Genomic DNA, 13,180 nt, shown 5'->3' with positions numbered 1-13,180 from the left:
AAGATTGAGCGGATGATGATGATATTGCTCTTCTCTAAAATTAGAACCGGAAAAGAAACAAAAAAAACTTTGAAAAATAAAAGAAAACATGGAGAAAAATAAGTTTATGGGATGATTTAAAAACACAAACTGAGCCAAGCTAACTAGATTGCAGCAATTAAACTCACTTGAAAGAGCCTTGTTATTCTACCGTGCGTTCGACAAGAAAGTAAAAGAAAGACAAAATATAAACCTAACTAAAAGCACTTCTCTTTCAACAAGTCAAAGTTCATGAATAGGAATTCCATTATCACCACAACTACATTAATCAGGGTGACCTTCAACTTGGGGTTAAAACCAGTTGATTCATACCGACGCTCTTAAAAAAACAACTTGACCTAGAGTTCAAGTTGACAAAGTTGTCTTTGTCTTGACTGGTACTGTGCTAACGCACATGGTTACATGTGCATACGTTCATGGCTCGCACAAGCACATTAAATTTAAATCAGCCCACTTACCAACCATCGAAGAACCCCCCCCCCCCTTTGTATTTTACCCTCTTCGAATAAGACACGAAGAAGTACAGTTTTTTTGGGGACAATTATCTGTTCTAAAATCAATGCAAACAGCTACTGAAATCAAGGTTGTGTGATGAAAACATTAAACATGCAGACATGAAAGAAGCGTGAATTTGGTGTCCCATGTGTGTCTGGTTTTTGTTTGCAAGATATTTAACCTTTGAAGGGACTTGTTGTTTTGAATCGAGTTTTGTCTGCTATTACATGAATGCATGCATCGCCATTTCTGATATCAATCACATCATCTTTTTCCATCTGTTTTTCAATTTATAACACCACCGGTAATTTCCTAAAGTAATTTGCAGTTTTGGTCCATAATCATATATGTCAGCTGAAACTAACTTGCATAATTATTGAATTCAAAACCGGCCCAATACATGTGCCAGATGGACCTTCAGAGAAGCATGTTTGAGGGGGCATCAGAGTTGGTGGAGATATCACGATTTCACCGAATTTAGAAGAAGGGTCGGCAAGAAATGTACTGTTACCGATTCCAGAGCCTTTTATGAGTTCCAAGAGAGGAGAGGCCGGGTAATTTTCTTCACCTTTTGAACTCTTTTGCACTAATATTATGTTAATAACGTTGTGTTTTGGGTATTTTCTGGTGGATGTAAGTGATGGAATCATGCTCTGTTTTGTGTTATTTTGATATTGTTGTAACTTGGTATTGGAGTTTCTTATGTTCTACCATGAAATTAATGAAGATTTTCGGATGGGGTTTTGTGTTTTTTTTTGGACAGGCAGGGGATCCTTTGTATGTTCTGCTGTGTTGTTGGCTAGCAGCTGTCGATGCCGGTCTTCTTAAATCCGAGGAGATATTGGAGGGGGTGGCAAGGCTTCGGATATCGAATGATATTGAATTTGAAGAGCAGACTTTTATTGCAATGATGAATGAAGCAAGAGAGGTCAGATCATCTTGTTCTTGTGTTTCCAATTTTATGTTGTTCATTTCAGATTCTTTCGAATGTATGTATGTACTGTTACTGATATACTTGTTATGTTACAGAGACGAGCAAAGTTGAGTGCGGGTTCCCCAAATCTTCCCATGGAGATTCGAGCTGAAAAAGGCCCTGGATGCGATTTTCGTCTGTTGCTTTGGGAGAGATCCGATCGAAGAGGAAGACAAGAGCTTGCTTAATATCATGCTAAGAACAGTTTTCCCAACTGTTGAGCAATCCATGATTCAAAAACTCATCAAGGACAAGGCAATCAAAGTAGCAGAAGGCGGTGATGATGCAGACATTGTTCAGGAACTAAAGCCATTGTCGAAGGAAGCTGTACAAATGCAAAAGAAAGACACTGAATTCCTTAAACAAAACAAAGAGACATGAAACTACTGATCTTAATGGCAAATGTTGCCTGTTAGTTTCTTCGAACAGCACTTGGATGGTTAGAAATTGGTGGGTTACAAGTATAGGAGCATAAAATTATTATCTCGTCCAGGGCATTAAAACTCATTGGACCAGCCCTGATCGAATATATTTGGTTATTGTTAAATTTTGTGTTGGTTGATTATTTATTTATTTATTTATTTGGGTTTGAAAATGTTGTGGTTTATTTCTTTTTTTTAGTTTTACTAACAATATAGATTGTTAATTTTACTTTTTTCTTTCAGGCGTATTGTAATCAAACTACCTGTGACCTACTTCCAGGGAAACCGCAGCAAGGAGGTATAAAATGGTGCTAAGTAAATTGTGTGACAAAACTTGATAATGAATTTTCTCTTCTGGTTTCCTTATGCACACTAATATATATTTGATATACTCAAGGCTGTGGGAAAGTGAAGAAAGCTTGCATTATTTACTTCACTGACCTCAAATTCACTTTTGTTACCGTTTACTGGAAAAATGTACTGTTTCTGGGTTAAAAATTGGCTTAATACCAAAATAAGTGCCCAAACTATATCGTTTTTTCTAAATAGGTGTCTAAACTATTTTTTGACTCATCCAGGCGCCTAACGTTACAAACATTACACATTTAGGTGTCCGGACAGTCAATGGTGTTAATTTCTCTCGTGAAGTGACACGTGTCACAATCTAGTGGTTTTGAATTTTTTTTTTAAATATTAAAAATATTATGATATTTATTAAAAAAATACTAACTTTTCTTATATTATAAAATAGCCCCAAAATCCCAATTATAACCTTAATCCACCGCCGCCACCCTTTTTGGCCACGACCACCGCCACCAACATAGTCCCTACCATGCCCTACTCATACATCGTCATAGTTTCCGTCGATTGGCAGTCGGAATAGCGTGGGATCACGATTTTCATCCTAGGGTTCGCAAGGTATAAAAGTTGATTCTTCGTCAATCGACCGTCGATCGGTCATGATTTCATTGGGGTTTTGGTCACCAGGGAGAGGGGATGTCAGGTGGAGCTTCATCGATTGCAAAAGGCGGCGGCCGACATTGGTTTAGGGGTTGAAATGAAGGTTTTCAAAGTTTTAGGTTTATTTCAAATTTTGTGTTTTATTTTTAATATATATATATAATTTTATTTTTTAAATTTTAAATAAAAAAATTTAAATTACCAAGTTGTGACACGTCACTTAACTGAGGAATTAACACCGTTGACGGTCCGGGCACCTAAATGGGTAACATTTGTAACGTTAGGTACTGGATGAGTAAAAAAATAGTTTAGGCACTTACTTGAGAAAAGATGTATAGTTTGGGCACTTATTTTGATATTAAGCCTTAAAATTTACTGGAAAAGAGGGCGGAAGAATGGTAGTAAGTCTAACGAAGAACTTCGAAGAAAACATAGATCAAATAGTTAAGATTTAACTTTTAGATGAAATCAACGTTAAATTCATTTTTAGGAGGTTAAGAAAAAGGAGTGAACCATAGATTTTAGGAACTAATGGTCAACAATGGAAATTAATGGCGGTCGAGAGGATAACTGATGACGATGATGAATGACGATCGACAATAGGATACTTTGGACGGATTCAATAATTAAATTAATGTATTATCTAATAAAGGCCAAATTGATATTTTATCTAAAGTTTAAAGGTTAAATATAAAAGTAATCATTTTTAGTAACCTCATTTAATATATCAATGACTAAGATGTTATTTTTTTAAAAATGTGACAAAAATTAATATTTGTAAACAAAAGTATCTTATTTAAAAATACACTTAACGCACGAATCAAACGATTTCATGGATAAAGAAGTTGTTGATATTCCTTGAGGTTCCTGGTTCAAGCACTATGAATTTTGGGTATGAGTATTCAATATCAAATAGTAGAAAGTTATCTCTTAACATATGCTACCTTGTATTTATCCCAGAAATAAAAAAAAATACATTTAACATCAATGACCTATTTGATGATTTAGTGACCAATTTGTTACTTTTAAAATATTAGTGGGAAAATGAAAACTTATTCAAATATTAGTGATCATTTATGTAATTTACCCTTTTTAATTTTATAAATTTAGTGTCACATCAACATGTTAATGTTACGAGGATAATTAATCTTTAGTAGTCATATCTTAATTAAATAAAAAACGAAAGTGACTGAATCTTAATTAAATAAAAGTTAAAGTGATCAAATATTACATTTTTGAATTCATTGAGGAAAATTATAGAAAACTTAACCGAAAGTTATCAATCATGTAATTTACTCTAATTATTTTTACTTAGATGTTAACAGAATACCATTTATTTATATAAAAAATGTTTATACATAAAAGGACCTATAATTATTTTTGGTGATACATTACTAGTTCTAAATCAAATTTTAAGTTAAAAATTTTATAAATACTCAAATATTCATTAATTAAGATATGAAATATTCACTTTTATACCATAAAAACAAAAATATAAAAAGTTATATAAAAATAAAATCCAATTTAATTTGAATAATAATGGAGTAATATTTTAGCTTTTAAATAAAAAAATCTATTTGACTTTATTATTAAAGTCAATGTTTTGTTTTGACCAAAAATAGAAAGGTCAATTTTTCTCAAATAACTATCCCTTAATACATTACTACTTTAATTAGTAAACTAGCGAAAGAATTATGAGTTATGACGTAAGATATTGAAGTTTAATGTTTTATTTTTTTTTTGGAATTTCTGAACAATGATTAACCATATGCATTCTATATAAATATATTTATGTATATCATAAATAAAATATATCGTTGATCGACCATTGACAACCAGATAAGTAAAAGTGTGAACAATTGAGCCAACGACATACAGAGATGGATCACCCCAACTTCCTAAAACATCAGACATAGAATAAGAAAACCTGAAGAATATCCGAAGTGAAGGAATGAAAAATGAATCTTCCTTTAATTGCAATATTGTCTGACGCATATGTCTGAGAACCAACAAAATTCCATATGCAAAGGAATCAAGCATCGAAAAAGCAGGCAACTATGAAATCCCGAAGAACCATAAATCAAGAAGAAGATCAATGAAAGAAACTTGCACTAAGAGTCCAAAAAAATCGGTAGTCATGATACACTTTACTAAAAAAAAGACTAAGAAAAATCATTATTTGTAATACGTTAAAATATAACTAAAAATTAAACGACGATAAAATAAAACCGGACGAGACCACCATCGCTGCCCTGATGAACTTGTGGTAATCGCCCAAAACTTTTATAACTGCAACAAAGTTTTTGTGGTAAGATGGTCTATTGACTATAAGATAATACTTTATTAAGTCCCTAAACTATTAAAAGTTATAAGATGATCATCTGACTATAGAATGTTGCTTTGTTAAGTCAATCGACTATTAAAAGTTAAAAATTGTCACCCGATTATTCATTATGTTTCTAATTCGTCATTTTTCATTAAAAATTGGTGGTTGTTTAAGCTAGAAGTTACCATGATGTTGGTATATAACAATCATTTAAGATTATAAGATCAAATTTTATCTTATCATAGTCAAAATGTTAACGTTTAACTTTGAATATCGTCTATTTTTAACGAAAAATGATGAGTTTGGAACTTAACGAATAGTCGGATGACCATTTTATAACTTTTAATGGTCGAGGAACTCGACAAAATAACACTCTATAGTTAGGTGACTATTTTATAACTTTTAATAATCGAATGACTTAATAAAATAATACCCTATAATCAGAGGATCATTTTTGTACTTTACCCTAAATATTATTTCTTTTAACTAAAGTGGATTGGATTTTGTAATAAAATAACTTTAACTTAATTTGATAATAAAACAGTTAATTTAGGTACGGAAAGAAACAAATAGAAAATAGAATCTAAAAATATAAAAAATGAAATTCTGTTTGATATTTTTCATAAAATAAGAATATAATAAAAGTCCTACTCAATATATATATATATATAATAAAAGAAATTTTAAAAAATAACTTATTTTGACCTGTGTATCAACCCCTCTGCTTCTTCCTTTCTTCCTCCCCTGTTTCCTGAGATTTCTCTGTCTGGGGAGGTTTAATCATTTTTATCCCTTTGTTGCTATTTATTTCATTTATTTTCTTCTCTTTTTCCCCCTATGAGATTGCATATCTAAAGCTCATTCCTTTGATGCCCTTTTCTCTTTGTAATTGTCATGGGGATCTGTTTATCCACCTCCAAAGTCTGTGTCGCAAGATGCAGAAACCGCATCGCCAGAGGCAGCAAAGAAGAACGGCCCTCCGGCGTAGCTCCGACAACCAAGGCGGCCAATGAGAAAAAGGGGTCCCATAAGCCACCGGCTAAACAAGATCAGCAACAGGTGAAGGGTTCTCAAGCTCAGAAGCCCAAAGCGAAGGATCATTCGAAGAAACCAAGCGGGATCGTTCCCTGTGGTAAGCGTACGGATTTTGGGTACCGGAAGGATTTCGACCAGCGATACACGATCGGGAAATTGTTGGGGCATGGACAATTTGGTTACACCTACATTGCCACGGACAATGAAAATGGGGATCGTGCGGCCGTTAAGAGAATTGATAAAGAAAAGGTATACATTTTCATATTCAAGATGGGATTTTTTTTTAAAATTTTGTTTTCGGTCGGTAACTTAAAATATGGAACTTTTAGGATCAGTTTGGATTGGAATTTTTTATATTGGTGGGAAATTTGCCTTGCATTGTGGATTCCTTATCGCTTATATATATTAATTTCCTTGCATTTTGGATCTTGCATCTGTTTAGCTAATCTTATTTATTGAAGTTTTAAGATCTTGCTGCGTGAAATTTGATTATGATTCGATCAATGTCATAATTGAAACTTCATGTGCAGCTGTAACCTTTAATTATCTGCATTGTTTTATATTTCGAACCGGCACCAAATGTATATAAGCATAGTTGGACTTATATTTCCCCCACTTTATCTTACTTTAAAACCCCCGGACTCGGTGCAGATGGTTCTTCCGATTGCTGCCGAGGATGTCAAGCGAGAGGTCAAGATATTGGAGGCACTGAAAGGCCACGAGAATGTGGTTCAGTTTTATAATTCATTTGAGGATGATTCCTATGTATACATTGTTATGGAGTAAGTTTCTACGTTTTATCTTTGATTCTGGCTGTCCATTCACTTCTGCCTTTCACTTAATCGTGTCGTTTCGGTTTTCTTGCTTGTGTCGTTTCGGTTTTTGCATAAAATAGTTTTGTTTTCTGGTGATACATCGTTGGCCTTCACCTCTACATGTGTGTTTTCATATTGATCCTTCTGTATCTTGACTATAGTTCGTGTTGGTGCTATCCTATTATAGGTTATGCGAGGGTGGAGAATTGCTGGACCGGATATTGTCCAAGTAAGGATATACTTAATTAAGTCAATACTCTCTGTCAGTGTATTCGATAGTGTCACTTTGGGTAGTAACTTATGCTTGCCATCTTCTATCAGAAAGGATAGCCGTTATAGTGAAAAAGATGCAGCAGTAGTTGTACGGCAAATGCTCAAAGTTGCTGCCGAGTGTCATTTGCGTGGCTTGGTTCATCGTGACATGAAACCCGAGGTACGCTCAAGTACATTGACATAGCTTGTAAGATTTCCTTTTCAGGATGCCATGCTACATGCTTATTGTTCCTTCATTTTGTTTGTCTGTAGAATTTCCTATTTAAGTCAACCAGTGAGGACTCACCTCTAAAGGCTACAGATTTCGGTCTGTCGGACTTCATCAAACCTAGTAAGTGGCATTTTTGGCTTGCTAATGTTATAATCTTCAAGTGACAAACATCGAAGCTATATAATCTCAAACTGTGAGTAAACGCAGGGAAGAGGTTCCAAGATATTGTTGGAAGTGCCTACTATGTTGCTCCTGAAGTATTAAAAAGAAAGTCAGGGCCAGAATCAGACGTATGGAGTATCGGTGTAATTACCTTCATTTTGCTTTGTGGGAAACGTCCGTTTTGGGATAAGACCAAGGACGGCATATTTAGGGAGGTCTATTCCGTTTCCTAATCATGGATCTCCATTTGTTCTTTTATTGCTTTCTACGGGTTAGGGACATTCTTGCTACGCCTGTTTCTACCGTCTTTCATTTTCCCCGAATATCCATACTTTCCCCCTGAAATTCACTTGACAATGTGTGTCATAGATGTGTAATCTTCTAGTTTTATTCATTTGATGGACTTATTTTCGGGATAATTCATATGCAACTGTCTATAACTTCAGGTATTGAGGAACAAGCCTGATTTCCGTCACAAACCATGGCCTACAATTAGCGAAAGTGCTAAAGACTTTGTGAAGAAGTTATTGGTGAAGGATCCCCCGGCTAGACTGACGGCTGCTCAGGCCTTATGTATATCTTTTAATCATATCTTACATGTCAACATCTGGCTCTTAAAATAAACCATTCTACTTGGTTATCGATTTATCCTCCGGTTATTTCTGGAATATCTTATTGTTTTCGACTTCTTCAGCACACCCATGGGTTAGAGAAGGAGGAGATGCATCCGAGATTCCTATTGATATATCTGTTCTGAGCAACATGCGGCAATTTGTGAAGTATAGTCGATTGAAGCAGTTCGCTCTGAGGGTAACCTATTTTTTCTTCCTCTTGAAACATTACTGAATTGTTTTATAGGCACGCTTGTCTGTTCATCTCGTGATGCTTAAGTATTATTATTATCATTATCTTGTAGGCATTGGCTAGCACACTTAATGAAGAGGAGATAGCCGATCTCCGGGATCAGTTTGATGCAATCGATGTGGATAAGAATGGTTCTATTAGTCTTGAAGAGATGAGACAGGTAAACATTCATGTCTGACGTCGATTCCATTAGACAGAGTCTATTCTTTTTTCTCCCAGCCTAATGGGGATGGTTTAACGCAGGCCCTTGCTAAAGATATCCCATGGAAGATGAAGGATTCTCGTGTTGTCGAGATTCTTCAAGCGGTAGGTGCAGGTTTCCCGTTTAGTCTGAAGATCGATCTTTTCATTTTCGTCCCTCTTTTATGGTTTTTGATCTCTGTGGTGATCTCAGATTGATAGCAACACGGATGGGCTCGTTGATTTCACCGAATTCGTTGCAGCAACTCTACATGTAAATCAAATGGAAGAACACGATTCCGAGAAATGGCAGATGCGATCGCAGACAGCCTTTGAGAAATTTGATGTTGATAAAGACGGATTTATAACTCCCGAGGAGCTTAGACTGGTAACTATTTTATTTTTGGTATAATTAATAGCTCAGCCTTTCTATGAAGAATGTCACAACAATTATGTTTCCCTTGGTGCAGCACACGGGGTTAAAAGGTTCCATTGACCCATTGCTTGAGGAGGCTGACATCGACAAAGATGGGAAAATAAGCCTAACAGAATTTCGTCGACTTTTACGAAGTGCAAGCATTGGTTCTCGGAATATACCTATTCCGAACAAAACTCGGACGCATAAGGTTTAGCATGGGACTTTTGAGAGGAAAATGGAAGATTTTCAGGTTGTTGGCACGGCATGTGCCCCGGCGAATTCACTGCTGAGGGTGTTTTTGGGTTTCAAGAGTTGATGTTACGGGTCCAGGTATATATGGTCATTCTGTACACATTTTCTTTGGTTGGGTATTTCTTGTTTTACCCTCCAAATCTGTAATCATAAATTTATTAATGAAACCATTCTCGTGTTTATGTTTTCTTTTTAATCAAAAGAACGCCATAAGCTGAGGTTATCTTCTGATAAGAATTAACAAAAGAGAGTATTTACAAAGGAGAATTCTTGCATATCTTCGATCTAGGTAAAAGAAAAACGAAAACGCACGTCGTTATTTTACAATTAGTGGTTTCATTATCTATCTCCTACCAGTCTTCAATGTCATCATCAGAAATTTCACTTTTTTCATCCATGCTCATTCTTTGCAAGCTATCATCGTCCGAGTTTCGATATCTCCAGCTTTTGTGTAATCAGCCCATTTTAACACAGGTCTGTACTCTGTACCTTTAACAGATGCTTCAGATATGCTTGATGAACCACCATCTGCGGTAAATCTCTGCCTTAGCATCTCTTTCTGCATCATCCCAACAATTTTTTTCTCATTTATACTGAATGACCCTAAAACATAAATTCGGATTTACAACAGCCTAGGAAACTGGACATCTAAGCCACCTGATTCTGAGACAATGATTGCTCTATTTGCCAAAGCTTTGGTTTGCGAATGGCATGCCATCTGGTACAATAGCACATATTCATATGTGGTTCCACAATGCAAATTGTAAATGTCGTGAAACTTAGAATTCGGTCAACTAAACTAAAGCACGAAAACAGAGCCTTGATGGCGAGGGATGAAAATCTCCATAGAGAACTCCACGAACTGCGACTGAAGCAGCAGCTGACTGTAGCACATTCTCTGTCTCACTGTGTCTAGTTGAAGTCCTTCGATAGGTAGCAAGCAAGAAGCAAGTCGGAATCACCAAGATATGAAGCCACAGTCCATGCATCATCCATTGCCTCATCACTTGCAAAATCTAGAACTGCAGGAGTTGGATAGCAGCAAATCAGGCATGAGAAAAACCAGATGGAAAACTTCCAACACTTTGGCCTGCATATTTCTCTCACACAAAGAAGGGCAAAGAACAATGACAAAAATTACTCAAAGCATAAGCAATTGAAGACAGAAAATGGTACCATTTTCATGAAGAAAATCTGTAATAGGTTTAGGACATGTGCTTGACAGAGTATCTTTTCTGGTGAATCCATTTTAAAAGGAAGTCTTGAGAATTTCTCCCCTACTCGAAACGCATTTTGGTTTAGGACATTTTTTTTCAGAAAAATCAGAGCTAAATTCCTTATATGTATCTTGAACAATATTCTGAAGCAGAGAATGAAAATTTTCACTATTCTACCCCCTTTTCTTTTTAGTATAATAAGTCAAGTCCATGTTAAACAACGAAAAGAGCTTCAATTATTAAACTTTCTATCAAGACATACCTAACGCAACTACATTTTCTCTCTCTCTTTTGTTATGCAAAAATTTCCCCAGTGCGTGAAAAAGCGTCACTGTTTCATCTCTTCCGTATTGTGAAGAAAATCTACAACTGAAAGTATTGAGCTCATTTGCATTTTCTTTTCGGTAACCGGCAGTAGAATTGGACGAAGATAAATCAAGTTCATGTTTGGTTTCAGACAGAAGAGCTGTAAAGATGTAATTGCGTGTCTGATATCACCTCCACTGGCATTTGCAATCAGATCACTCTCCTCCACTACCACATTACATAGCTCCTGTTTGCATATTCTAGAGAGTGTTTTCTTTATGGAGTTATTTCTTATAGGATTAAAAGCAACCAGCAATTTCCTGCTTAAAATTAGCAACCACTGAAAAAAAAGTAAAAACCCATTACCAATTTTCTTGTGAGCATAACCTTACTAGCCCCAGCACTCTCAAGTGACAACTGTAGTTCTTCCATCCATTTTGCAGTGAGGTCTGATGAATCTTCATTCCCATAGTCAGTAATCAATATTGCTGTTGGTATCCTTGTCGATCTCACAGGCAGCACCAAGCACCTTTGAAGTATATCAAAAGCTGATCTTCCATTAGTTACAGGAAGATCATCAATCACCAATATGATTGAAGACTTTGAGTTCCCATTGAAAGATGAAGATATCAACCCATACTTGCTCACTCTTTCAACAAAATTTTCAAACTCATCCAACTTAGAAGTGTAATTCATTCCTGGAAAACAATATGCCATCATCGGCAGAAAATGGTTAATCTGGGAATTCAGAAGAAAATTAGCTTTTAGAACCATAATTCACACCTGCGATTCTAAATTATATATTGCATTTCCAATAGGTTAACAACCATAACTATTAAAAACATAATTGCTACACAACAGCTAATGATGAAAACTCCTAGCATCCAGGTCAATAAAATAAATGCTTTTTACATCATTTTTTCATATAGCAAACCTGCTACGATTCTGCCCAACTTCGTCATGAACTTGAATAATACTTTACTAATTAATAACTTCAACCTTTTACAGTTCGAAAGCTTCTAGTTGCTTTAGAACCGGTCCGAGCTTGTAAAGGCATTTGGTATAAGTGGAAAATTTAGGTAGACTAACTGCCGTCGTTATATTGAATTAAAGTTAAAAATTTAATTCAAGTATTTCGTTCTTGTTTTACGTAACTTGTTGGTTGGTAGAGATTGCTGTAATTTATGTGTTTTGTATATTAATTTTATATTTGCTGATATGAGATTGTTGTAATTTGTATTTTTTTTTACTTTATAGAGTTTATGATATGGGATTATTGTAATTTGTATGTTTTGTTAATTAACTTTATATATATTTTTAATTTGTTAAAATGCATATGTACGGGGATAACGAGCACAGCATAAATTTGTATTTTATGGTTATTTATTTTCTTATACTAGAAATATGATAAATAATAATTCATTAAGTGATTAGAGTGGATGGTGTTCTCTCAAGATATTGGGTTCGAGCAATTACGTTTATAAGATGCATATTGTTAATTATTAAGAAATATTCTGAATAAATAATATATTGTAATCATTCAAAATTAATAAAATAGAAACATGATAAATAAAATAAATATTACAACATTTATATGTATCTAGATATTTAATAATAAAAAATATTGGGTAAACTACGCATTTAGTACCTAAACTTTTATTTTTTTCAAAATCATACTTAACGTTTAGTTTTTGTGACGTTTTAATACTCGTCCGTTAAAAACTTAATGGACGAACTCGCTAGCCGCTGCGTCTACTGTCATTGACCGTTGCATCCATCAACCGGGTGAAGGCCAAACTTTTCAGTCCGCACTTTTTTTACCCCCCTTAACGTAATTTCGGTCTACGTTTCACCGGAAAAGACTTTAATATCTCCGAATCGACGATGAACTCTTTGATTTCTTCATCCTCCGATCTCCGTCGTCAACCGTTCGATGAGCCTAAAACTGGACTATGTTGGTCGACTCGTCATTCTCTCATGGTCCACCATTCGGACTGGTTTTCCGTCCACCAGAGCTATTCGTCATTAGCCTGTCCGTTAAGTTTTTAACGGAGGCTACTAAAATAAAACAAAAACAAACGTTATGCATAATTTTGATTTTTTTTAAGTTTAGGTACTAAAACGGATCAAAAACAATAGCTTAGGTACTAAATGCATAATTTATCCTAAATGTTGAGTTGGATACAATCTTCGGATTTTCTTCTTCTTTCTATTGTGCACAAAAACACAACA

The 13,180-nt window shown here is 35.0% G+C and overlaps 1 protein-coding gene and 2 pseudogenes across 1 annotated transcript; 2 read left to right on the top strand and 1 right to left on the bottom strand.

The window, feature by feature from the left end:
• The first annotated feature begins 653 nt into the window (after positions 1–653).
• Positions 654–1,973, top strand: LOC120137785 (annotated as a pseudogene).
• Positions 1,974–5,937: 3,964 nt separating this feature from the next.
• Positions 5,938–9,547, top strand: LOC120137841 (calcium-dependent protein kinase 28-like). Its single transcript, XM_039153492.1, has 12 exons — positions 5,938–6,499; positions 6,902–7,032; positions 7,253–7,294; positions 7,387–7,498; positions 7,591–7,669; positions 7,757–7,926; positions 8,158–8,284; positions 8,406–8,521; positions 8,628–8,735; positions 8,819–8,881; positions 8,970–9,143; positions 9,226–9,547. Exons 1-12 carry the CDS (start codon positions 6,110–6,112, stop codon positions 9,385–9,387), a joined length of 1,674 nt encoding a protein of 557 aa, XP_039009423.1. The 5' UTR covers positions 5,938–6,109; the 3' UTR covers positions 9,388–9,547.
• A 228-nt stretch (positions 9,548–9,775) lies between these two features.
• LOC120137690 lies at positions 9,776–11,907 on the bottom strand (annotated as a pseudogene).
• Positions 11,908–13,180: the final 1,273 nt, after the last annotated feature.

The sequence above is a fragment of the Hibiscus syriacus genome, unplaced genomic scaffold (genome assembly GCF_006381635.1).
Source record: "Hibiscus syriacus cultivar Baekdansim isolate YM2019G1 unplaced genomic scaffold, ASM638163v2 tig00110676_pilon, whole genome shotgun sequence".
Lineage (NCBI taxonomy): Eukaryota > Viridiplantae > Streptophyta > Magnoliopsida > Malvales > Malvaceae > Hibiscus > Hibiscus syriacus.
The sequence above is the reverse complement of the archived record's forward strand: the minus strand, read 5'-3'. Positions and strand labels throughout refer to the sequence as shown.

Bases quoted from the DNA above. Each gene is read 5' to 3' on its own strand.
- LOC120137841 (XM_039153492.1), top strand. From the start codon at position 6,110: ATGGGGATCTGTTTATCCACCTCCAAAGTCTGTGTCGCAAGATGCAGA. The intron at 6,500-6,901 runs GTATACATTTTC...GACTCGGTGCAG, and splicing joins AGAGAATTGATAAAGAAAAG to ATGGTTCTTCCGATTGCTGC. The intron at 8,736-8,818 runs GTAAACATTCAT...GGTTTAACGCAG, and splicing joins GTCTTGAAGAGATGAGACAG to GCCCTTGCTAAAGATATCCC.